This window comes from Rhinatrema bivittatum, chromosome 1, assembly GCF_901001135.1.
Source record: "Rhinatrema bivittatum chromosome 1, aRhiBiv1.1, whole genome shotgun sequence".
In the NCBI taxonomy this organism is placed as follows: Eukaryota; Metazoa; Chordata; class Amphibia; order Gymnophiona; family Rhinatrematidae; genus Rhinatrema; species Rhinatrema bivittatum.
In genome coordinates this window covers 560,747,954-560,775,555 of record NC_042615.1, presented here as the reverse complement: position 1 = coordinate 560,775,555, position 27,602 = coordinate 560,747,954, and the positions used below count along the sequence as shown (strand labels likewise).

General features: G+C 44.4%; 1 protein-coding gene across 3 annotated transcripts in view; it reads left to right on the top strand.

The window, feature by feature from the left end:
- Window positions 1-27,602, top strand: part of GKAP1 (G kinase anchoring protein 1) — a 272,831-nt gene that overhangs the window by 137,755 nt on the left and 107,474 nt on the right. For 2 of the 3 annotated variants that reach the window (XM_029616830.1, XM_029616837.1), the window contains exon 7: window positions 25,556-25,708. The exons of the other annotated variant lie outside the window; for it this stretch is intronic. In XM_029616830.1, coding sequence (XP_029472690.1) covers window positions 25,556-25,708 — 153 coding nt within the window. The remainder of the gene's footprint in view (window positions 1-25,555; window positions 25,709-27,602) is intronic. 3 annotated transcript variants of the gene reach the window in all.

Sequence of the window (27,602 nt, the reverse complement as noted above, 5' to 3'; positions counted from 1 at the left end):
ACATGAAGTGCTCCTTGATTTGTTACAACGCACCTGGGAACACCCTGGCACAGTTCCACCAGTGAAAAGAAAAACTGATGCCACCTATCTGGTCCAGTCAGCTCCAGGGTTTCAAAAAAGCCAACTGCCCCATCGATCTGTGGTCGTTGAGTCTGCCCAAAAGAAAGCCAAAAGATCCCGGCCTCATTCTTCGGCCCCTCCCGGAAAAGAACAGAAATCCTTGGACGCCTTCGGACAAAGAGTCTTCCATGGTTCTATGCTGATGGCACTTATAGCAGCTTATCAGCTATACATGACCCAGTATTCAAGGAATCTTTGGAAGAAAGTCCAAGAATTCTCTGAAACCCTACCAGATGAACATCAGGAAGGGCTCACCACAATCCTTTAGAAAGGACTCAGTGCTGGAAAGCATGAAGTCAGGGCAGCATACGACATCTTTGAAACTGCCTCAAGAGTATCGGCAGCAGGCATAAGCGCCAGACGCTGGGCATGGCTCAAGTCCTCTGACCTACGCCAGGAAGTCCAAGAAAGGTTGGCAGACCTTCCATGTACAGGGGACAATTTATTTGGCGACAGAATTCAAGAAACGGTAGCGCAATTAAAAGATCACCATGACACCTTGCGCCAGCTGTCCACTTTCCCTTCGGACTTCCCATCTACCAAGAGGCTCTTTTTGGCAGGATCCTAGGAGGATATTTTAAAAGCCACGTAGGTATTATCCACCTCCATCCCGTACTCAACAGCCTAGACCCTCCCCAAAGAGGTCAGCCTCGACAACCTAGGGCCCCAAAACCCCAACCAGCCCCGCAGACTGGTCCAACATCGGGTTTTTGACTCCTTACTAAAGGGCGGAAATCAACCCCCACCCATTCCAGTAGGAGGCCGCTGTGCCACTTTGCCAACACAGGCACACAATTACAACGGACCAATGGGTCCTTTCTGTGATCACCCACGGTTACCATCTGAACTTTCTCACTCTACCATCGAACCTTTCACCATGTCCAGCATGGGGTCTAACCAAACACATTTCACTTCTCGAGACAGAGCTCTCGACCCTCCTGTAGTCCAGTGCCGTCAAACCGGTACCTTGACTGCAGTGGGGTCAAGGGTTCTACTCTCAGTATTTTCTAATTCCAAATAAATCAGGTGGCATTCATCCTATACTGGACTTACGCGCCCTAACAAACACCTCCATAAAGAAAAGTTCAGAATGGTAATCTTGGGCACCATGCACCCACTACTACAACGGGGAGATTGGCTCTGCTCTCTAGATCTTCAAGAGGCTTTTGCCCACATTGCCATATACCCTCCTCATCGAAAATACCTCAGGTTTGTATTAGGCCACAATCATTTCCAATACCGGGTGCTGCCATTCAGCCTAGCATCAGTGCCCTGTGTATTCATGAATGCCTCGCAGTAGTTGCAGCTCACCTGCGACAAAACGATATCCACGTCTATCCGTATCTAGATGATTGGCTCCTTAGAGTTCCATCCCAACAGGAAGTGCTCCACTCCCTCCATTTCACCATTAACCTACTACAGTCCTTGGGATTTCTAATAAACTGTCCCAAGTCACATCTTTCTCCATCACGCACCCTTTCGTTCATAGGAGCAGATCTAGACACTATCCAGGCCAAAGCGTTTCTCCCAAAGGACAGAGCACGCACATTATCAACCTTGGCCAAAGCAGTACAGACTCACCAAACAATTACAGCTCGTCATCTGCTAACCTTGTTAGGTCACATGTCGCCCACGGTTCATGTAACCCCAATGGCTCGACTAGCCATGAGAGTAACACAATGGACTTTAAAGTCCCAGTGGTCTCAATCAAATCAACACATGTCCCACATTGTCCACGTCACCAACCAGCTTCATCTCTCACTAGCTTGGTGGATACAGGAGTCCAATCTTCAGATAGGACTACCCTTCCAGCCTCCGCAACTTCAAATTACTCTAAAAACATATGCATCCAACCTGGGTTGAGGAGCCCATGTCAACCACCTCCAAACCCAGGGCACCTGGACCACACAGGAAGCAAAGCACCAGATAAATTTTCTGGAGCTCCGGGCAATTCGATATACCCTCTTCACTTTTTTGGGATTGCCTCTCCGACTAGACCCAATTCCAAATTGGAATTGGGTCTAGTCAAATCAAAACAACTACAACTATTGTTAGTCTACGCTCCTCCTGGAGTTCTAGAAACCGACCCCTCGCCCCTCATAGAATCCATTGTGAAACATATCAACTCAGACCTCCCAACTATGATCATGAGTGACTTTAACCTCCATACAGACGCTATACCTCATTCCTCGAATTGTGAAGCCCTCCTCACCACTCTCAGTGCAATGGGATTCACTCAGACCATCAACAGCCCTACTCTTAAAGCTGGACACACTCTGGATCTAATTTTCATCAACTCTAACTTCTCTTGGCAATAGAACCCTCTTGTACCCCAATCCCCTGGTCAGATCATTTCCTGATAGAATCCTCCTTCTCCACATACAAACAGACACACACCTCACCTCACCTTTCTACCATTCAATTCAGGAAATCATGCCCATCCGATATACTTAGTGATCAGCTCTCCAAGGAACTCACTAACCTAGACCTATCCAATCCTGACTCAGCCCTATCCTCCTGGCATAAGATTATGGAAGCAGTTGCAAACAAATTGTGCCCAATAGCCTCCAAAACCATCAATCCAACAAAAAAAGGAAATCAACCCTGGTTCACCCCTGAACTAAAACAGATGAAACAGGACCTACGTCATAAGGAAAATAGATGGCGCAAAACCCCCAACACATCTACCCTTTCAGCTTACAAAGGATTTCTATATCACTACAGGACCTCTATTCTACTAACAAAAAGGGAATACTATGCCAACAAAATACACCATCTCCAGTATGATGCCCAGGCACTGTTCTCATACGTAGCACAAATCACTAAATCAACCCCTCCGTCTATTCCAGACGAACAAGCACTATCCAAGGCTAATGAGCTCGCTTCATTTTTTCAACAGAAGATCTCAAATATGCTCGCCCTCCAACTACGACACCTCTCACTTCAGGCGAGAATCCTCATTCCCTCATGAGAGCCAAGCTTGACAATTTCGAATCAATCTCCACCAAAGAGATCGAATCCCTCCTAAAAAGACAGAAACCATCTAGCCACCCAGCAGATAATATCCCATCGAAACTCTTGCTTCTCATCCCAAACACGATCTCAGGACCTCTGACAAGTATCATAAACTGCCTTCTAACTCAAGGGATTTACCCAGACAGACTAAAAACCGCTTCACTCAAACCCCTCCTTAAGAAACACAATCTAGACCCTAATGATCCAGCCAATTTCAGACCCATCTCTAATCTCCCATTCTTAGCCAAACTAACGGAGAAACTGGTAAACACCCAGCTTTCAGAGTATCTAGAAGATCACAATATCCTATACCCTTCGCAATATGGTTTCCGCAAATCACGCAACACGGAAACCCTCCTCATTTCTCTTACAGACCATATTATAATGGGTTTAGACAAAGGCTACTCCTTTTTATTATTTATTTATTTATTTATTTAAGGGTTTTTTATATACCGAGGCACGTTTGCAAAACATCACCTCGGTTCACAATGTAACATAACCTAGCAACAAGCTTTACAATAATATAAATTTTTTAACAAGGAGTCAGTTAACAGGGGCTGGAGGAAATAATACATGGATTATATACATATGTACATTTTTTTTTTTTTTAAACAATAGAGTTAATCAAAGCAGTTAGGTTATTGGCGGGGGGGGGGGGGTATTAGGAGTAAGAAGGTGGAGGAGAGGGAGACCCACAAGAAGTGGGGAGGAGGGAGAAAAGATATAATTGGGCGTGAATCAGTCGGGTGGTCATATCGTAGCTTTGGAGGGGAGTCCGTTAGTTAGTCGGGGTAAGCTAGTTTGAACAGCCAGGTTTTGAGATTGTGTTTGAATTTATTAGTCCTGCTAGACATCTCGGCGGCATTTGACACCGTCAACCACTCCATCCTTCTGGATCGCCTAGAAGATATCGGTATCTCCGGATCAGCCCACAGTTGGTTCAAGTCCTTCCTCTGCAATAGAACCTTCAAAGTCAAAATCAATAATAAAGAGTCACCCTTAACAAAGTCCACTCTTGGTGTACCACAAGGATCCTCCTTATCTCCAACCCTCTTTAACATCTACCTCCTCCCCCTCTGCCAATTGCTAACCGATCTTAATCTAATTCATTATCTGTACGCAGATGACGTGCAGATTCTAATCCCTATAACAGATTCTATCTTAAAAGCTCTCACCCACTGGAATAACTGCCTTCTATCTATCACCAGTCTTCTCAACAGCTTAAACTTGGTCCTCGAAGACGGAGCTCCTCCTCATCTCTTCAAACGAAGACAATATCCCCCCACCATCCCCACACAACTCCCACATCACCCATAAGCATGTTAGAGACCTTGGGGTAATTCTAGATAATCGACTAAACTTAAAGAAAATGGTCAACACCACATCCAAAGACTGCTTCTACAGACTACAGGTTCTAAAACGTCTCAAACCACTCCTATTTTTCTATGACTTCAGGACAGTCCTCCAAGCGTTGCTATTCGCCAAGATAGACTACTGCAGTGCCCTCTTCCTAGGCCTCCCCAAATCCACCACCAAACCACTGCAGATGATACAAAATGCCGCAGCGAGATTGCTGACCAACACCAGCCGTGGGGAACACATCTCACCCATCCTCAGAAACCAACATTGGTTACCAGTGAATTTTAGAATCCTATACAAATCAATCACCCTTATACACAAATCCATCCACCATCAACTTCAACTCGACCTTGAATTCCCCTTCAAACTACACTCCTCCAACAGACCAACTAGAGATATTCACAAAGGAACTCTGAAATTTCCCCCTACTAAAGCCTACTAAAGCCACACTAAAGACCAAAGTCCGAGCGTTTTCGATAGCAGGCCCATCTATCTGGAATAACATCCCATCAGACCTCAGATTGGAACCCTGCCTTTTAACATTCAGAAAAAAACTCAAGACGTGGCTCTTTCACCAAGCCTTCTCTGATCCCCCAGACAATCACTAGTTGCCCTTACTCTTACCTGGACGATGGTCTTTTATCTTCATGAACGATGGACTCTGGCACTTCCAGGTTAAAGCACTTTAAGCTTTAACCCGTATTCTATATTGTATTTCATAATTATTACCTGCCTTTACCTTCTTTCCAGCTATTTTAGCTTCCAAGTTCTTTACTCCTTGTTGAATGTAACTTTGCCTTATTCACCTCTATTGTTTAATTATTTTTAGTTGGCGCTTCAGTTGTACCCTTGTTAAATGTAAACCGATCCGATATGGTTATTACTATGAAGGTCGGTATAAAAAAGTGTTAAATAAATAAATAGATAATCCTCTTTCAAACAGACAACCAGGTAGCGATGTGGTACCTCAACAAACAAGGGGGCCAGGCTCTTACTTGCTATGCCAAGAATTGGCGCAGATCTGGGCCTGGGCTGTCTCCCATTCCATGCTACTGAGAGCAACCTACCTGGCAGGGGTGGACAACGTGATGGCGAACAACCTCAGTCGGACCTTTCATCCCCACGAATGGTCCCTAGATCTCACCAGTGGGGCCGCCCACACACAGACCTCTTTGTGTCAATGCAAAACTGCAAAGTGGACAACTTCTGCTCTCTACACCGCAGCCACAACTCACCACCACGAGATGCCTTCACCCAATCGTGGTCAACGGATCTCCTATATGCCTACCCTCCACTTCCACTCATCAGCAAGACTCTCGTGAAGTTACAGCAAGACGCGGGCACAATGATCCTCATAGCCCCTCACTGGCAGCGTCAGTCCTGGTTTCCCATCCTACGCGACCTCTCTGTCCAGCAGCCAATTCGCCTGGGCACAGATCCAACTCTGATAACACAGAACAACGGGCTGGTGCGTCATCCGAACCTTCACTCCCTGTCTCTGACAGCTTGGATGTTGAAAGGTTAATGCTACAATCCCTTAACCTTTCTGACAATGTGTCTCATGTCCTCGTAGCTTCACAAAAGCCTTCTACTAGGAGATCTTATCATTCCAAATGGAACAGAGTCTCCTCATGGTGCACCACACAAAAAATAGATCCTTTTTCCTGCCCCACAGCAAGGTTCCTGGACTATCTCTGGCACCTCTCGGAGTCTGGTCGACAAACTTCCTCTATCCGAGTGCATGTCAGCGCCATAGCCGCTTACCACAAAGGTGTAGGAGATGCCCCAATCTCGGCATAACCCCTTGTAGGGTGCTTTATGAGAGGCTTGCTACAACTTAAACCTCCACTGCGCCCTCTGGTTCCAGCATGGGACCTTAATCTAGTGCTAGCATGGCTCATGCGACCTCCGTTCGAGCCCCTGCATTCCTGCGAGCTTCGACATCTCACTTGGAAAGTGATCTTTCTAGTTGCTATAACATCAGCTCGCAGGGTCAGTGAGCTACAGGTGCTGGTAACATACCCACCGTATACCAGATTTCTTCATGATCATGTGGTACTCCGCACGCACCCTAAATTCTTACCAAAGGTGGTTTCTGATTTCCCCTTAAATCAGTCGATAATATTTCCCACCTTTTTTCCAAGGCCTCACTCACAACCAGGTGAGCGGGCTCTGCATTCCTTGGACTGTAAACGTGCTCTTGCCTTCTATTTGGACCGCACTGCAGCCCATAGAAAGTCCACCCAACTGTTTGTCTCCTTCGATAAAAACAAATTGGGAGTTCCGGTGGGCAAGCAGACCCTGTCCACCTGGCTGGCGGACTGCATTTCCTTCTGCTACCAACAAGCAGGCCTTCCACTACAGGAACGCGTTAAAGCGCTTTCAGTAAGAGCCATGGCTACGACAGTAGCATACCTCCGTTCTGTACCTCTTGCCGACATCTGCAAAGCTGCCACATGGAGCTCTCTCCAGACATTTGCAGCTCATTATTGTCTCGACAAGGCTGGCAGGCACAATTCCATTTCATCCAGTCTGTCCTGCATAATTTGTTTCGAGTTTAATAACCCAAGTTCTTTCCAGCGACCCACTGATAAACTCAGGCTGCCCTCATACCCAAAACCACCCCAGGTGTTGTGCCTGTTGCACGTCATTGGGTGTTTTGGGTTCATTCTATTCGGGCATCCTGTAGCTCGATATTCACCCACATGCGAGGACTACATCCCTGCTTGTCCTGGGAGAAAGCAGAGTTGCTTACCTGTAACAGGTGTTCTCCCAGGACAGCAGGATGTTAGTCCTCACGAAACCCACCCGCCACCCCGTGGAGTTTGGTTCGCTTACATTTTATTATTTTATTTTTCGCTCGTACTTTTGCTACAAACGAGACTGAAGGGGGACCCCTGCTGGATGCAGAGTTAGTGCCATGCGGGGCATGCTCAGTGTGCCAGTCAAACTTCTAGAAACTTTGACAAAAGTGTTCTGTGATTGGGCTCCATCCTGATGATGTCACCCACATGTGAGGACTAACATCCTGCTGTCCTGGGAGAACACCTGTTACAGGTAAGCAACTATGCTTTCTCCATCTGCTGGCAGGGAGGCAAATCTCAGGAGTCTGGACTGATCTGTGGTACTACAGGAATGAAATTTAGATAAGAACCAATTTTCCTTTCTCCATCTTGGAGGCCAATGCGATCAAGCTCATTCCACCAGGGGAAAGAGGATGGGGATGTTGTATTTCCTGATCACAAAGAAAACAGGGGGACTCTGTCCTATACTAGACTTGAGAGCTTTGAACAAGTTCCTAAAAAGTGAAACGTTCAATTGATTTCCTTAGGCACTTTAATTTCCTTTCTCTAAAAAAGGGGAATAGCTGTGCTGTCTAGATCTCTGATTCGTAGTGTGAAAACACCACTCTAAGTATTATGTACTCTCTTTCGGTCTGGCATCAGCACCACATTTATTCACAAACAGGCCGATGCAATATAGTGCGCTCAGGCTAGTGCACTGGGTAACACTCTATTGGACACACGTTTTGGATGTGCTAAAAAGGCATCCAAAACGCGCGTCCAATAGAAGTGCATGGCTAATAGCGCTCATCACACGCAAATTCCATGTAGATGAGGCTATTAGCTATTACCCCACAATGCCAAAAATTGCCTCACGGCCGAGGCACCCATGTTAACGTGGCAAATTTAACACCTGCTCGGGAGCTGGCATTAAAGCATGCCGCGCCCAAGGGCTCACTGGAAAAAAAAATCCTGCTTTCTGTGATTCTTCATAGGGGAAACCACAGAAAGCATCCCCAAGGTCTGGCCCAATTGGAACCCCTGCTGGCAGTATGTGAAGGAGTGAATAAATTAAATTAAGCGTTGGGCCCTTAATATTAATGTATTCTCTCTTTCACTTACTGCCGATTTATCCATTCACTGTCACATGTCAGTGAAAGGACAAAGCCCCTTTCAGAAGGCTGTCCTGACAAGTGTCAGTGAAAAGGACCAATTGGGAACAGCCCTGCTGGGGGTGGGGAGGGAGCCCTAGCCAGGCTGTTGTGCGCGCATAGCCATGTGTCCTGAGTATCCGATGCAGAGTGCTAGGGATGCACAAATTACCCATTGTGTGTCTCTTTTTACGCGGCAGCTCATTTGCCTATTGTATCAAGCGCCCAGGAGAGGTGTATGTGTGCGTATTCAAAAAATATGTGCCCAGTCTGGACATACGTTTTTATGCGATGATAATGCATTGGCCTGAAATTGTCTGACAATGGTAGTAATGCTTCTCCACAGATTGGGGTGCATGTATTTTCCTACCTAGGTGATTGACTGGTCAAGAGCATGTCTTAAAGCAGTGCTACAGAATCAATTAGCAAAACCTTCCAGGTATCAGAGTTTCTAAGGTTTGCCACCAACTCAAGTCCCACTTGAACCCCTCTTCTCAATTAGAATTTATTGGAGCATTGCTAGATATGACTAGGGCAAGGCAAGAGCCGCCTTCTCACAGGAGGAGCAAGCATCATCAATCTCAGTCCTTGTGCTTGGACAAGCCTCTTTTCATATTAAAGAAATGACTGAAAATCCACAAGCACACGAAGGGAAAGAAGCTACAGAAGTAGGAAAACAAGAGAAAAACACTTTAAAAGAATCTAATTGTTAGGTTATTTTAGTCACTGGTTGGTGCATTTGTGTGGAATAATAGAAGAGCGCAAGTGAGTTTTGATGTATTAAGTCTTGATAGAAAGCACGGTGAAGTAGCCCTTCCCGGTTTAAGAGTTTACAATGTAGCATGTCTTCTTTGTTATATATAGGAATGGGCTTCCAATAATCCAAAGTTTGATGTGGAGGGGCTAATGGAAGATTGGATGTCTCCATATTACCCAATCTACTGCATTTATAGCCAAACTGTTTTCATTAAAAATCTGTGTTTTGGCTTAGTGTGATAAAAAAAAAAAGCATGGTCCTGGTGGCAGGGATCTATAAAACGCAGCCCTTTGATCTCACCTTTTTTAACCTTGATAGGAAATTTGGACTTCCTTATGGCTTTAGGCAATTCTGTATTTCAGGGTTGTTCCAGAAAAGGTTTGCATAATCTGACCCATTTGGTAGGCTCAGAGTCCCTCTGCCTCTACTCATTTGATCAAGTGTGGGACTTGCAAATATGCAAAATAATTGTGATCTTGGTAAGCCAGTCATTTATTGTTCTAGTGTGCATGCATGGGATCTCTCACGTATTGTGCCTTCCTATGGAAGGTTTGTGTTCAACTCCGACAACTGCTTAATATCATATAGATATGGTGTCTTAATATCATATAGATATGGTGATATGATATAGTCCCCTGTATTGTGCTTTCTTTTCCTAGTTCTTTGAAGTTTCCTTGAATTGTGAATTGGATCCCTTCTCGTTTGAGGATTTAGGATTACCAGAATGATTTTTCTTATTTTAATTTTGTTTTTGTGAACTAATTTCTATATATCATTCAAGTGTAATTCTTGAAATTTGTTTTGTAAAATGCATAATAAAAAAAAATTTAATCAAATCACAATATGGTTGAGACACCTGGCAATAAACTTACCGGTACCCGCCCCTCACATATCGCACTTGGCAGCGCAGTGGAGTGAGGATCTGGGGATCACTGTTGTGGATGAGAATATAACACAAGGTTTTGTAAAGCTATATCGTTTTCTCTCTGTCAGTATGAGGGAAATGTAATTTGATACTTCACAGAACATATTTCTAGGGTGTTTGGTACTAGAATGACATTATGGGATTCTGAACTATGTCTGAAATGTAAGATCCTCCCTGTAGTCTCTGCCACATGTTTACAGGCTGTCAAAAGCTGCAGTCTTTCTGGAATCAAGTTAACTGTGATAAAAAAAAAAAAAAAAAAGTTCTTGGACTGGGATATCTATCTATGTATTTGGGAAAGAAGTGTTGGATTGCCGGGGGGGGAGGGGGGAGGAAATTCATTGCTATGGCTCTTCTGCTGGCTAAAAAGTCTATCCTGTAACGTTGGAGGGCAGAAGAGTTAATGTCTGGTCAGTGGAAGTTTAAAGGCGGTACACGGCTCTTTGCCAGTGGGAGAGAGGGGAGAATCATCAACCGGTGAGAGGCGTTGCCGTCTCACCATCCCCCTCCCCCCGAGCCCAGGAGTTTAAAAGTGGTGTGCCGAAGCCACACACCTAAGGGGCATCCCCCTTCTGCAGTTTTTTGTTCCTTATGAGTTTGATTGTGTTTGAAGGGGACTACCAAAGCATCCCCATCTGTGCCGGGAACGCCAGTTATCCCTACCCAGTCGACCATACCCCACTTTCACAGCGGATATGTCAGGTGCTGTTTATAAACTCGGAGTGCAAGGCTCCGATCAGGAAGAGTCTGTCATCTCTCTCAGCCCCGCAGGGCCTATTCCTCCAGGACAGGATCTAGGATTGCGGAGAGTACTGTCAGTAGGGTGGAAGGTGAAGTGACCTCCACTTTTTTTTATTTTTTTTATACCTATTGAAGATGGTTAATCCTGTCTGCTGATAAAGGGTTATATTGCTTCTAAGGGCTGTTCTTGTTTCTCAGCCCTTGGTGAAACCTGCAACTATCACCTTAGAAACTGTGTGGTCTGCATTTGCCAGTATTGATTGTTCTCTGTCTTCAAAATTTCATTCTCTTTGGTCTTGTGCAAGATCTCTCATCAATCCATTAACTCTCAAACTGTAGCAAATCAATTTAGTAAATTGCAGGCATTGGAAAGGAAATGTTAGTTTCCAAGAATGTGATGTCTCTCTCGCTAAAGATTTTCAATGAAAGCATCAAAAATTGGAAGATATGGGTAATTATCTTAGGCCATACTGGTTAATTTTAAAAGCCCTATGCATGAAAACCGGGAGATAACATGCGTGACTCGGGCTGGTGACGTTGTGTGGAATTAAAAAGGCTCGCGCTATGCGCATTTTTCTCCCATTACAAGCACAAAAATATTTTTGGGGAAGTAGAGCATGGGAGGTCCAGGTCTATACCATGATTCTAGCACATAGATATTTATGTGCACAAGCATGCCCCAGGGTTCCCTACTGCGTATCTTTACTTCAGCTATGGATGGCATATAAGTTGTGAATTAAAAAATATAGAGGCTAGTTAGCGGGATTTTAAGGCTCGGGGTTAATAGGGTAAAAGGGGAGGGTAACTAGTTAAGGAGTTTAGGATGTCCTCTCCTTTACTGGAGCGAACTGAGATCATACTGGTCAACCTGCTAACTGTGTTGGCGCATGTATGTTATAAAATCCCCCCACTTATTTGCATGCACATACATGTGTCAATATAAAATCTTGTGCACAGGTATGTGCGGATAGCCGAGTTTATAATGTGAGCATGTTAACGCTCAGGTATGCATTATAAAATATTATAAAATCACCACATCCATGTGTGCGAACTGGCAAATACGCGAGTCTCTTAAAATTCATCTCTTAGATGTCTTAGTTTTCCTCATTGCCCTCTATCTCCTAGGGAAATGCTTAGGAAATTTTATATGGAATTCCTAAAAGTTTCCAAAGAAATGGATCTGAGGTTACTAGAATATATTATTTGCCTATTAAGAAAAATGTACAGTTGGTGGGGGGGGCTCAAAATCAAGAAAGCTATTAGAGACACTTCTTCAAGCATTCTGAATCTCTGAAACCGTTGAAAGATCTACACTTAACCTTACTTTTGCTAAAGAGAATGATAAACAATGGACTTTGAAGGGTTTTTTTTTTCTTGCTTTGAAAAAGTTTTATTTATTGTTCAAACCATATCTATTTTTCTGGATGTACTGAAAGAGATGCAAGCCAAGAGAAGGAACTTTCTCCAATATAAATCGTCTTGGCATTGGGGACTTCTTATATTCTAAGATTCCCATACAAATGTGCAATAAAATATCAGGGTGTTAACTGTGTGTTCATAGACTCTGCATAGTTGTTTGGGTTTTGTTTTTTTTTAAATAAGACTGTTCCTGTGGCAGTTGCACTGTCTGGATCCACTTAGGAGAGCCCATTAAGTTTAATTGGTGCTTTGCTTTTTTTTTTTTTATTAAAATATATCCTTAGTTCTCTCTCCCCAAGATGTGTGGGCTATTATAAAGATTGTTCCCTTTTTCTTTTTATGTATAATTTCCTGAATTGTTACTCTTTTCAATCTGTCAGATTACCTAAATCAAGATCTTCTTATATGTAATATAATTTCAAAATTAATAAATATAGAATTTAAAAATAAGCTAGTTTGTTGCCATCCAAAAATAACAATTTTTTTTGCCTGTTGCCACTGGTTTGGGTTTCCCCGTTTTTTTGTTTGGGGCCATCTATAGCCAGGGATTCCCTATATGTGAGGATTACCATCCTACTTGTATTTAGGGAAGTAGAATTGCTTACCTGTAACTGCTAATCTTTGAGGACAGCAGGGATGTCAGTCCTTACAAAACCTGCTCATCTTTTTTGAGTGTTGGTTTTTCCAAGTGTAAACTAAATTGTAAACTGAAGGGGCTCCTGCATGAATGAATGGTAGTATAGTATGCTGCACATTCCCAGTAAGGAATGCTCAAAGTTTCTAGAAAATTTGAAATCAAATTTCTGTGCCGGGCTCCATCTGATAGTCACCCATGTGTGAGGACTGACATCCTTCTGTCCTTGGAGAACACCTATTGCAGGTAAGCAACTCTGCTTTCCTGCTGTATAAACAGTAAAGGATTTTGCTAATATGCAGTGTCATTCTCCATAAAGGCATGATTTCAGCAGTGAAAGAACATTGATTTACTTTGAGAAAAAGGGAAACTGCTCACTAGGGGTTTGGGATAATTTAGTTTTTCAGGTCAGGTTCTGAATTTGACCAGTTGGTCAAGCAACAAAAAAGAGTTAAAATAAAATAAATTAACTTTGTAGTATTATCAACATGGAATATTACAATAATATAATATTACAAATGTTCTAAAATCCAGTGGACGTGTTTTACACAGATTTTACCAAAATGACACAAGTTGTTTTAAATAACATATTTGTAACCTAAATTTATGAGTAAATAACTGCTATACAGAGATACCTAGATGAAGCCTCAATGTTAGTATAACAGGATATATTTATTCTCAAGTAAAGTTAAAAGGAGCTAGTAGAAGTTAAATTTATCAAGTACAATTCCAGTCAGAAGAAGGGACCTATGTGATCTGTAAAGATCTCCAACTTTTTTTTAGATAAAAGGTATTACAATCTGAAAGAATGTAGTTTTCTTCAGGCCAATCTGGCTACTTGTACTTTGTACAAAAGTTTTTAGTTTGGAATCCAAGTCAGAAAATTATTACACTGCAGAGAAGGAGAAAAATCCAGCTGGAAAGCTACAGTAATCATGAATGTTCTGGTGGAAGATTTCTGCTTTTCCTAAATTGCAGCTAATTATTAGAAAATGTTAAGTTGCTTACCAGTAACTGTGTTATGAAGATGGTAGTTCGCAAGTTGCGCACGTGGGTGGTGCAGTCTTGCACCACCCACGTGCAACAGGGGATATACATTTCAGGAATTTTCTAGAGTGATCTGACCATGTGCAATAGTTCACTTGCTTTTGTGGTCATGTAGCATGCTTCAGTTCTGTAATTAAGCTAAACTTCAAAAAGGTTTGTGTGACTGCTGTCTTCAGAGAGCAGGTAAGCAACTTTGCATTCCTTGAAGGTATAGAGGTCTTTGGCCCTTTTTGCGTGAGCAATGCTGATTTTAAGAAGCCAGGAAGAAAAAGAAGGCAGAAAAGGGATAGGTCATGGGTGTTCTGGGGGTGGGTCCAAGACTGACGTGCGTAACCATAAATTTTGCAAAGGCAACGCGTGTATGTTGGCTGCGTAACTTTGCTAATGCTCCTCATGAGGCGCAGGAGCCTGGGGGAGGGAGGGAGGGAGGGAAAGAGCGCGAGAGAGACTCTGTATAGAGTCACTGTCTCGCTCTCTCTCTTTATACTCCTATCTTGCGCACTGAAAAGAGAGAGAACGCACACGAGAGAGCCTCTGTATAAGAGTCGGTCTGACCGTCTCTCTCACTATATATGTACCACTGTAGAAGAAGGGCACTTTGAATCGGGGTTTGTTTTCGGGAGGTGGGTTGGTGTTAGACACATTCAGAGTTATTCATAGTAAAATTGACATCAGTAAAGAATTATAGTCCTTATAAGTGATGAAAAGAAGTAGATTTATGCAATGCAGCTAGCACTGCAGTGTACTAATCAACTCCTCTTCTTAGACTTTTCATCACTTATAAGGACTATAATTGTTTACTGATGTCAATTTTACTATGAATACCCCTGAATGTGTCTAACCCCAACCCACCCCCTGAAAACCCACCCCGATTCAAAGTCCCCTTCTACAATGGTACATATAAGAGAGTGTCAGACTGACTCTCTACAGAGGCTCTCTCGCATGCTCTCTCTTTCTTTTCAGCACGCAAGATAAGAGTATAAAGGCTGTTGAAGTACGCACAGCAACAGTATTGTATATGCTACATATGCACTTTATAAAATAAGGCATATTTTTGCTTATGCTGCAGTATGCACGTTTATAGGCATATGTCCGTTCCTTTTAAAATGTATCTGTAAGGTTTTTTTTGTTTAATTTTTAGCCCATCAAAGGTTGCAGGTGGGATTTCAAAATATTCAACACAAAATTACAGCATGCTAAAACAGAACTTACACCTTAGTCTCATATATGAGATTCCCTCACTAAGGGTTTGTCTACAACAAAAAGGGAAAACCATTTGGCAACAGGACCAGGATGGAACAAATTCTTTAGAAGGGCTGGGTTTGAATTTGGGGGTTTTTTTGTTTGTTTTTTTTTTGTTTTGTTTTTTTTAATAGAACAGCCTTTACTGAGAGCCCTTGGAGGGGGAGTGGAGAGGGGCTGAAGTTGAGCATTGACCCTACTGCATTAACCAACTCTCATGGCAGGAGCAGATATCTAAACATGAATCTGTGGACTGAACTCATGACACAACTTTCCATATCTCTTCCATATAAGTTGACCGTAGATGGACTACTGATATACAGTAAAGGTACTAATATGGGATCTCTGCGTGCCCTTCTAAATTCAAATCTGCTTGGGCATAAGTGAAGGATTTGCCAACTGCTTTCCAATTAAATAGTGTTTGCTTTGACACACCATTCCCAGACTTGTTGGAGCAAAAGGAAATAGCTGGGTGAACTTTCTAAGGCCTTGAGTCCACTCCAGATAGAAGGCAACAACTCTTGCAGTCCAAAGTGTTTAAGGCTTATTCACCTTTGTTGGCATGAGGCCTTGGGAAAGATGTTGGCAGGATACCCTGTTATGATGAATCTTAGTATAAGGTGGATAAGTCACAAGGGCCTGGAGTTCTCCAACCCTGTGGGCTGAAGTTACCGTCACAAAAAAAAATGTCTAGGTCAGGTACTTTAGCCCCCGAGAGTTTAGAGGCTCAAAGGGGTTTTTATCATCTGTGTTAAAACCATGGGGGTAATTTTCAAAAGGATTTATGCATATAATGCACTTTGAGTTAAGTAGGCTGTTGAAAATTGGATATAATATGCTATTGAATTGTCAATAGATTTTATGCATGTAAGTGCACTTTAAGCGTGTAAATGGACTTCTGAAAATTGCTACAATATATGCTACTTTTATACGTGTAAATTTTTTTGAAAATTACCCTCGTAGTGAAGTTCCATGATACTGCATGTGGCTTAATGGGAGGCTTCCAATAAAGCAAGCTCTGTATGAATCTTAAAACTAAGGATTGGACAGAAATTGGTCTCCCTTCTACATAAAGATGGTATATGCCAGTAGCAGAAAGGTATACCGTATCAGAGCTTGAACCCATACTCTGACAGTGGTTCTGAAATCTGTCCCAGAAAACCCCAACATGACAAAGTGGGGCCTAGCTCCCTAAGAGCAGAACACAGGTGTTGGTCTGGATCTGAATATCAGAAAGGGGTGACTTTTCTGTGGGTACACCTGACCAGATCTCAAGGCACACTGATTATAGAATGTAATCAAGCAGTTTTTGTGTGGGGCAGGGAAAAGAATCTAGGGCCTTGGACTCATATCAGATAGCAAAGCACTTCCATAGAAGCCAAATATTTTAGACACTGGATTAGAGAGACCATAGGAGTGTATTACTTCATTCTCGACATCCAAGCTGGGAGGGTGAGTGGAGAATGGCATGGAGCAAAGACCCCTCTGCGATATTAGAGTTGGGGAAAAATGTCCAACTTCATTGGTTTCCTGATGGATAAATCCCAAAGGATCAAAATCAAAACTGTTTGGCAGAGGTGTCAGTCTGATTAAGATAGGCACAACAGGCTCACTTCAGCAATTTTAATAAAAAGAACATAAAAATAAGCTGTGCTTTACTATTTTACAATAATGCAGGAGAGTAAATAAAATAGCCAAAAGGCAATCTCGTTGGAGATAAGGTCAAGAAAGCAGTGGATCAAATAAACTGTGCCATGTTTGTCCCTCTCTGCAGTTGCTTTGAAGCTATCCTCCACATCTAGGTGGTTTCCAAGTGGGATGCCAAGAAGGCATTTCTATCCTCAAAGGTGTTGTCCTCCTTGCTTTTGTCCCAGATAGCAGAAGATTCCCAAGCCACAGAGTAGTCCCCATCAAGGCCAGAATTGGGATTGTGACTGGTTCTAAGGAACATAGCAAGTGTTCATTCTAGAGAAACTACTCTTGGGTAAGGCTGAGGTTTTATATAAACTGGTGACCCAGTGTAACCTTAGACAGCTGGCATAGTTCAGAAGGGATACAGACTTCAACTGTTAAAGATTTCAGATTGCCCCCTGAAAGTCTCTTGGTCGACCTTTCAACATCAGGAACTACTACACAAGAAACTCTCCTCCCTTAGAGGCCAAAGCAGTCAAACCCATTCCACCAGGGAAAAGAGCAGAAAATGTATTTCAGGTATTTCATGATTACAAAGAAAACAGAAGGATTCCATCCCGAACTTGAACAAATTCCTGGTAAGCAAAAAGTTCAAGATGATTTCCATTGGTGCTTTCTGAATTTAAAGGAAGCTTATACCACATAGAGCAGGGCTTCCCAAACCTGGGATCCCATAGCCAGTCAGGATATCCATACTGAATATGTATGAGTTATTTGCATAACATGGAGGATCAGTATATGCAAATTTCTCACAGGACAAGCAGGATGGTAGTCCTCACATATGGGTGACATCATCAGGATGGAGCCCAATCACGGAAAACTTCTGTCAAAGTTTCCAGAACTTTGACTGGCCCCTACTGGGCATGCCCAGCATGGCACTAACCCTGCAGCCAGCAGGGGTCCCCCTTCAGTCTTCTTTTTTCCGCACAGCAGTAGCCTCGCGGTTTAGGAGCTCTGAAGAGATTCCTGACAGGAATTTTCCTCACGGAGTTAATTAAAATTAGATTGCCCCACAGGGGACCCTCCTCTAACTTTTCTCAGGCCGCGGTACTCCGGTAAGTTTTTCACCGTTTTTCGTCGATTACCGTCTAGTTTGGCCCTCGCGGCCTACTGGCCGTCGACCGTACCGTGGCTCGATTTTTCTATGGCCATGGCGTCGGGGTTTCGTCGGTGCCTGGACTGTACTCGCACCATGTCTATCACAGACCCTCATGGAGTCTGTGTAATGTGTTTGGGCCGTAAGCATGATTTTCTGACTTGCACCAAATGTGCCCTCATGACACCTAAAGGTCGCAAAGCCAGAATGGAGAAGATGGGACTCCTTTTCCGTGCTCACACCCCGACGCCGTCCATTGCATCGACGTCATTGGAACCGGCACCGTCAGTCGCACCAGCATAGACAACCGTCCGGTGACCGCCCGCCATCGACGTCTTCACGGCCATCGACTCCTGTTTCTCCCCCTCAAGATCGAGGGGATCGTAGGGAGAAACATCGCCATCGGCATCGTAAGTCTCGGACCATCGAGGGAGCGAAATCATCGACCTCGCCACCGTCGAGCCACCATCGAAGAAGCCCCATCCAGGAACGGCACAGACCATTCCTGCGACCGGGACATCGAGGCCACCCTCACCCGATCGGGGTTTGGGAGTCGCGATTCCGCCTGTAAAGGTGGTCCCTCCGACTGTTCCTCAGCCTCCCTCTTCCGTCACATAGCCGGGGCTGATTGCCCTAGGTCTCCGAGAAGAACTGGACCGGCTGGTCCAGGAGGCCATCGCCAAGGCGATGCAATGACTCCAGGTTCCTCCGGCACCGACACCAGCACAGAGAGTGGAACTGGTCACCGACCCGATTCCAGCAGTGCTGGCACCGCTGCTATCCCGGATGGAGGCGCTCATGACCGCCCTTTCACCGGTGTGCTCCCCGATGACAGCTTCATCGGGAGGAGAAACACCGTTTTGCATTCCTCCTTCGGGGGTATTGCCTCAGCCATCGATGCCATGTCGTCCCTCGCCACCGATTCATTTATCGGGGGCGATATGCACATCGGCGCCATCGATGCCTTCGATGCCAGCACCGATACCCTCCAGGGCGTCCATTGTGCCCCGGTGATTCCTTCGATTTTCTCTGAGCCTCAGCCGGGCCCTTCGGGTATCCAACCCCCTTCTTGTCCTACAGGTCAGCCTGCTGATCCTTATGACACCTGGGGTGATGATACTTCACACCTCCAGAGGACCTTTCTTTCATTAATTTTGTGAAGGGAATGTCGGAATTGGTCCCTTTTCAGCTTCAGATGGAGCAAGATGATAGACACCAGATGATGGAGCTTCTCCAGTTCCTGGATGCCCCTAAAGTGATCACTTCTATTCCCATTCATCAAGTTCTTCTTGATCTCCTCAAAAAGAACTGGGAAATCCCTGGATCCATTGCCCCAGTACACAGAAAGGCTGACACTACCTATCTAATACAGTCAGCCCGTGGCTTTCGAAAATCTCAGCTCGACCACCACTTAGTTGTGGTAGAATCGGCTCAAAAGAAGGCAAAAAGGACGAAGCCTCACTCCTCTACCCCTCCTGTTAAGGAACACAAGTTCCTAGACAATATTGGTCGACGAGTGTTCCAAGGGGCCATGCTCATCTCCAGAATTGCTTCTTTCCAGCTGTACCTGACCCAATACAACAGGGTAATTTTCAGGACTTCTCTGAAACCCTGCCTGACCAATTCCAAGAACATCTTCAAATCCTTGTCAACAAGGGCTTTGAGGCAGGAAAGCATGAGATAAGAACAGCTTACGATATCTTCAACACCTCCACAAGAGTATCTGCAACTGCCATTTCGGCAAGACGCTGGGCCTGGCTCAAGTCTTCTGACCTTCGCCCAAAAGTACAAGACAGGCTCTCTGACCTGCCCTGTATAGGAGATAATCTGTTCGGTGAACAGATTCAGCAAATAGTGGCTGAATTAAAGGGACCATCATGAGACCCTCAAACAGCTCTCATCGATACCTTCTGACGTCCCCTCTAGACAGCCCTTCAAGAAGGACTCTAAGAAGTCATTCTTCCGCCCAAGGAAGTACTATCCTCCACGAGCAAGCTCCCGAATTACGAGGCCTTATCAAAAATCTCAGCCTCACCAGCCCCGGAAACAAAAGCCACAAGCAGCTCCCCAGCCGGGGCCTGCTTCAGGTTTTTGACTTTCCCTTGGAGAGCAGCAGCCTGATTCCTCTGCCAAGCATACCAGTGGGAGGTTGATTGTGCCACTTTCACGGCATGTGGCAATCAATCACAACCGACCAATGGGTGCTAGCAATCATTGCTCAGGGTTACCACCTGAACTTTCTTGCTCTTCCACCGGAATCACCACCTCTACAAGTGTGGAGAGTAACCGAACACTCTGTCCTTCTGGAGCAGGAGGTTTCCCTTCTTCTCCAGTTAAGGGCAATAGAACCCGTTCCTCTTTCGCAAAAAGGCCTAGGGTTCTATTCCCGGTACTTTTTGATCCCCAAAAAATCCGGGGGGCTTCGTCCAATTCTGGACCTACGGGCCCTCAACAAGTACCTCCAGTGGGAAAAGTTCAAGATGGTAACCTTGGGCTCGCTTCTACCTCTTCTACAAAGAGGAGACTGGCTCTGCTCTCTGGACCTCCAGGACGCGTGCACCCACATTGCGATAGCTCCAGCTCATCGCAAGTACCTCAGATTTTTAGTAGGCCCAAGGCACTATCAATACTGGGTGCTTCCATTCGGCCTAGCATCGGCACCACGAGTCTTTACCAAATGTCTCGTGGTTGTCGCAGCCTTTCTCAGGAAAGAAGGTGTTCACGTCTACCCCTATCTAGACGACCTGTTAATCAGGGCCCCAACCCAGCAAGCCGCTCGATCGTCCCTGGATTTGACCCTACACACTCTAATTTCTCTAGGATTTCTCGTCAATTACGAGAAATCCTATTTAGTCCCATCTCAAACCTTGTCATTCATTGGGGCAGACTTGGACACCTTACAGGCAAAAGCCTTTCTATCTCAACGAGTGCAAACCCTCGTGTCCCTCTCACATCAGTTGCAGTCTCAGTATACAGCAACAGCTCGGCAATTCCTTGTCCTTCTCGGACACATGGCGTCCTCAGTGCATCTCACACCAATGGCCCGCCTGGCCATGAGAGTCATGCATTGGACTCTGAGGTCACAATGGATTCAAGCAACTCAGCCTCTGTCAACCATTGTCCACATCACCGACGCATTCCGTCTGTCTCTCGCCTGGTGGAAAGATCAGAACAATCTCCTCCAGGGACTGCCTTTTCACCTGCCAGATCCTCAACTCATTCTCACCACCGACGCTTCCAACCTCGGCTGGGGAGCTCACGTGAACGATCTACAGTCACAAGGATTTTGGTCTCCAGAGGAAGCCAAACACCAGATAAATTTCCTGGAGCTTCGAGCAATGCGATATGCTCTCAGAGCTTTTCAGGATTGCCTATCAAATCACGTCATCCTGATTCAGACTGACAACCAGGTGGCCATGTGATACATCAACAAGCAGGGAGGCACAGGCTCCTTCCTTCTGTGTCAGGAAGCTGTGCAGATTTGGGCAGAAGCGCTCTCCCACTCGATGTACCTCAGGGCCACCTATTTGCCGGGAGTGCACAATGTTTTGGCAGACAAACTGAGTGGTGTCTTCCAACCGCACGAGTGGTTTCTCAATCCCTCTGTAGCGACCTCTGTCTTCCAGCAATGGGGTCATCCCCAAATAGACCTCTTTGCGTCCCCTCAGAACCACAAAGTGGACAATTACTGCTCCCTCATTCGGAGCGAGCGCTCTCAGCCCAGAGATGCATTCTCCCTCTCGTGGGCAGCCGGTTTGCTTTATGCATTCCCTCCACTTCCTCTTCTCTCGAAGACTCTCATGAAGCTCCGTCAGGACAAGGGAACAATGATCCTGATAGCATCTCACTGGCCACGCCAAGTGTGGTTTCCCATACTTCAGGATCTCTCCATCCGCAGGCACATTCCCTTGGGAACGCACCCGCTTCTGATCACTCAGAACGACGGATGTCTACGCCATCCCAATCTTCAGGCCTTGTCCCTGACGGCATGGATGTTGAAAGGTTAATTCTTCAACTTCTTAACCTTTCAGATTCGATTTCTCGTGTCCTGATTGCTTCACGAAAGCCTTCCACAAGAAAATCTTATTCCTCTAAATGGAAAAGATATACATCATGGTGCACCTCGCAGTCCCTTGATCCCTTTTCCTGTCCAATCCCAAGGTTTTTGGACTATCTCTGGCATTTATTCGAATCAGGTCTAAAGACTTCTTCCATCAGAATGCATGTCAGTGCGGTAGCCGCCTTCCATAAAGGTGTCGGGGATGTCCCTATATCGGTACAACCCCTCGTAACACGCTTTTTAAAGGGCTTGCTCCATATCAAGCCACCTTTACGTCCTCCGGCCCCTTCTTGGGACCTTAATCTGGTTCTCGGGGGCTCATGAAACCACCATTCAAACCTCTTCACTCCTGTGACCTAAAATATCTCACATGGAAAGTGATTTTCCTTTTGGCTATCACTCCAGCTCGCAGGGTTAGTGAGTTACAGGCCCTAGTTACCTATCCGCCTTACACTAAACTCTTGCAGGACTGGGTGGTACTCCGCACTCACCCTAAGTTTTTGCCTAAGGTAGTTTCGGAGTTTCACATTAATCAATCCATCATATTACCTCTCTTCTTTCCCAGGCCCCACTCCAACCCAGGGGAACAGGCTCTGCATACCCTCGACTGTAAATGGGCTCTAGCGTTCTACCTAGACCGTACAGTTGCCCACAGGAAGAGCACTCAATTATTCGTCTCTTTCCATCCCAACAAATTAGGGCAAACTGTGGGTAAGCAGACTCTCTCCTCCTGGTTGGCGGACTACATATCTTTTTGCTATCAGCAAGCAGGCATTCCTTTCCAAGACCTTGTTAAAGCACACTCTGTGAGGGCCATGGCAACTTCAGTAGCACACCTACGATCGGTGTCGCTTCCTGACATTTGCAGGGCTGCCACCTGGAGCTCTCTCCACACTTTCGCAGCCCACTATTGCTTGGACAAAGCCGGAAGACAAGATTCCATCTTCGGCCAATCTGTCCTGCATAACCTATTTCCATCGTGACATACCAACACCCTTCCGCCTGCCCGGTGGGGTTCAGGATGCCCTCTACCAAATTCCACCCCAGTTCTGCCTGTTGCACGCTTTTGGGTACATTTGGTACATGTTCGGACATCCTCAGCTCGGTACTCACCCATATGTGACGACTACCATCCTGCTTGTTCTGTGAGAAAGCAAATGTTGCTTACCTGTAACAGGTGTTTTCACAGGACAGCAGGATGTTAGTCCTCACGAAACCTGCCTGCTGCCCCACGGTGTTGGGTTCGTAACGTTTTGTTTTATTTTTTCGGCATTGCCTTAGCTATCAAATAAGACTGAGGGGGGACACCTGCTGGCTGCAGGGTTAGTGCCATGCTGGGCATGCCCAGTAGGGGGCCAGTCAAAGTTCTGGAAACTTTGACAGAAGTTTTCCGTGATTGGGCTCCATCCAGATGATGTCACCCATATGTGAGGACTAACATCCTGCTGTCCTGTGAGAACACCTGTTACAGGTAAGCAACACTTGCTATCAAGGAACAATGCTTCATCTCAGCATCAGGTCCATAGCCGTCCCACCTGGAAGTTGATAGGATGTCTCTCTTTTTTTCTGGCTTCTAGGGGGGGTTTCTACTAGCTTGTCATGTAATTTTATATGAAGTTTTGCTTTGTGGCGTGAGGGAAATGTCATAGATCCTTTCCCCTGTCCCATGCAAAAACTACCACCATATAAAAGGTAAAACATGTCTGTACAGCCTTTAGTTATTTAGTTTATGCAGGGCCTGCCTCTACTATAGCTTCTCGCTGTATCTTATGACTTCAGTATTCTACTGATCCAGCTGATAAAACTCCCTTTTGAGCCCTATGAGTTGAAATACTTGATCTGAGAGATCTTAGTTTTGGTGGCAATCACTTCAGTATGAAGAATTATGCACCTTATACAAAGTTTTCAATAATAGTAGCTTTAAGCATGCATCCCAATTTCCTTCCTAAGATAGTTTTGGACTTGCATCTTAATCATCCTTCCAGTATTTTCCCCAAGCCATGTGTCCATAAGAGTGAACAAGCCTTGCACAGTCTGGATTTGCAAAAGTGCTTCACATAGAAGGCTAAGGCTGACTGAAGCCCTTAAAATCTACCCAGCTTAAGAACATAAGAAAATGCCATACTGGGTCAGACCAAGGGTCCATCAAGCCCAGCATCCTGTTTCCAACAGTGGCCAATCCAGGCCATAACCAAATGTACACATCTAGTTGGATAGCAGATTGTATATCTTTATGTCCAGATAGGTCTAACTCTGGAGGGGCATGTCAAGGCTCAGGGTCCAAGCCATGGCGGTATTGGTGGCCCCTCTGAGGTCAGTCTGCAAGGAGATTTGCAATCCTGTAAAATGGAGTTCACATCACCCGCTTACATTACACTGTTGTTTGGATAGGGAGTTCTGATGTGACATTAGGCTTGTTCAGTCTGTCTTGCATGGTTTATTTGGTGTTTAGAACCCTGCTCCATCCCTCTATCCTGTTTTTTATAATTTTCAGGTTGTCCAAAACATATATGTAAAATGGCCTCTTGCCAATAAAACATGCTGTTGGCATTGTTATATTTTCCCCTTTTCTTTTCAAGGCAACCTGCAGCTAGGGATTCTGATACATGAGAACTAATATATATTCTGCTTGTCTTTGAAGAAAGCAAAATTTCTTTTGTGTAACAGGTGTTCTCCGAGGACAGCAGGATATATAGTCTTAACATTCCTACCTGCCTTCCCTATAATTTGTTTCCATAATTTTATATCTTTATATCAAATTAAGCTACTGGTATCTATTCTTAAGTTATTGACTCCTGTATATTTTTTCATCTGTACATAGTTTTCCCTCTATTCTTATTTAATTTGTTTTTTACTTCATCTTCCTTCTGCCTTGTCCCCTTCCCCTTCTCATCCCCTCATATGGTTAACTGTTATTGTTATTTATTATTATTGTTATTAATATTGTTATTGTTATACTGTATTTTCCACCTGAGTTCATTGTAAACCGGCATGATGTGCTTCACGAATGTCGGTAAATAAAAGTTAATAAATAAATAAATTAATTAATAAATTGAGAGGGATATTGTGCATACACGACTGTTGTGGGAAGTCCCAAGCATATTTGAAATAGTAGAGGTTGAGAAAATCTCTGGCCTGGTTCTGTCAGTTGGACATAACCCACACATGAAGGCTATATCCTGCTGTCCTTGGAGAACACCTATTACTGGTAAGCAACTTTGCTTCTTTAGAAAACTTTGTTCATCAGCCATCCATATCTACAGTGGTGTTTACCCCCATTGCCTTATAGTAGGCTAGCAAAAAGCTACACATGCCACCCCTGACTTCAGATCGGCTGAAGCTTTCCACTTAAGTTGCTAATTTTGGGAATACTTTGCATTTACTGTGGTGTTTACCTTTTAATACGATCAAGCATCAGTCCTGTGCCTCTGATTTTTTTCCTTCTTGTTTCTTTCATATTGTTGACAGGATATTTTTTGTGAACAGACTAAATCATAAAGTTTGTTCTTAACAGGAATTGAAATCTCCACAAGTGTTACCGCAGAATGGAGGATTTTTCAATAGACTGGATGATGATGTGCATAAAATACTTCTGAGGGAGAAGAGAAGAGAGCAGCTTACAGATGTTAATGGAATGAATAACTTTGCATCTTATGAACACAGTCAGGCATGTGAATTGAGTTTCTTTTGAGTGTAGTAAGTTTTTAGGCATGTGTCCTGGCCTTTCTGAAAACATTTGTACCATTACTTCTAGGCTCATTAACCAAGAAACAGTTTACCGGATATAGAATTGTGGAATATGAGGCCAAAGCTCTGTGTTTGCAATGGAAAAGCCAATTGTCACTGTGATGCAGAGCTTATCTTTTGGCAATCTTTTGTTTCCAGGAAAAGAGAGAAAGTTGCACCTTTTGAATGGCATAGTCTTCTTCCAGAAAGATGACAATGATATAGAGGCAAATAATTCCTATCTCTTCTAGCTCTAATATTGGGTCTGCTTATATCTGTACTGAAACTGAAAAGGAGAAACTGTACTTAAGGCTCCTTTGCTCTGTCTCCCTGAGTCCTGAGGTAACTGCAGCTATTTAGTATGAACTAAGGTGATGATAAAGTAGAAGGGGAAAGTGGAGGATGGGGGAGACTATCTAAGGTGTGGATGAGGCCCTGTAGGAAAACACAGGGAGAAGTGGAAGGGTTGCCAGAGATGGGGCATGGAAAGGTCACCAGAAACTGGAGGTCGATGACTGACTGCAAAGGAAGCAACAGAGGCATGGGCTGGGGGGGAAACCAAGTTGTATAAAAAAAAAAAAAAAAAAGGCACCATGCTGAAGGTAGGGAGGAGATTTATTTTGGAGGTTGACTGGGTAGCTAGAGCACAGGAGTTGAAGGGGCTGGTAGGTGAATCTAGGGTGGTGGTGTGAAAGCATCAAAAAAGGGAGATGGGGAGCTTGGCATAAGCACTTGGAGAATGCACCCAGAATAGGTAGGGTAGGGTGCTATGAAGATGTTTTAAAAGTAAATATTCAGACTTGCTGATGGGGTAAGATAATCGGCTAATTTTAGTTGTTATCTTAAGGGAATATTTAGCAGAAAATTTCCTAAATCTTGCTGGTCAAAATTTGACCAGCTAGATTTAGTGCAGCCAGGTTACCCAGCTAAACTTAGCTTATTAATGCTGAAAATCAGGTAGTAACTGGCTAAGTTCTCTTTAAAAGAAAAATACAAAACCAAAATAAAAGGAATACACTCAACAATGCATCCCACCTGACTATACGTTATTTAAATAAAAAGTCCCCGAGGCTCTCTGCTACCTTCCTGGCTGCCACCCTACTACACTTTATTTTAAAGAAGACCCCGTATGTTTGTTCCCTCCCTCCCATCCATCCACCTGACTGCAGATTATTTTAGAATAAAAGATCCCATAGGGTCTCCCTTTCTGCTACAGTCAGGTGGGATGGAAGAGAGACTAGAGACTTTTTAAAAATAAAGTATAGCAAGTTCTGAATGGGGATTGGTCTCTTTACTCCAGTGAAGTATTAAATGAATACTAAGTGCTGCTAGGTTGTCATGGTTACCAGCATTTTGTATTTAGCTGAGATGGGAGACAGTAAAACACCTTTCCTCTTCTTACTTAGCTTGGGGAAAACGTTTGGGGTTCAGGAGGGATTTGGCAACCTACTTTTAGGTAGGGAAGGGGAATGCAAGGAGGCAGAGCCTTCAACCTGCTACAACGTTTTATTTTGTTAGGGAAGGGGGTACCCTCAGCCTAATATAAATTTGTGTTTTGTTGGGGGAAGGGCGGAACTGAGGCACCCTTGGCTTGCTATAAACTTTCTTTCTTGGGTGGGAGTGGGGATGTCAGGGCATAGTCAGCTTACTTTACATTTTCTTTCCTGTGTGTGTATTGAAAGGGGTCATTGGCCAGCCAGATTTAGGGTTGCTCTTGCAGTGCCTAGATTTGACCAGCCAAGTTAAGCAGCTAGCGCTGAAAATCAGTGCTAGCTTCCTAACTTTCTATACCTTCCTTTAACCCAGGGATGGCTAACTCTGCTCCTCACGAGCCA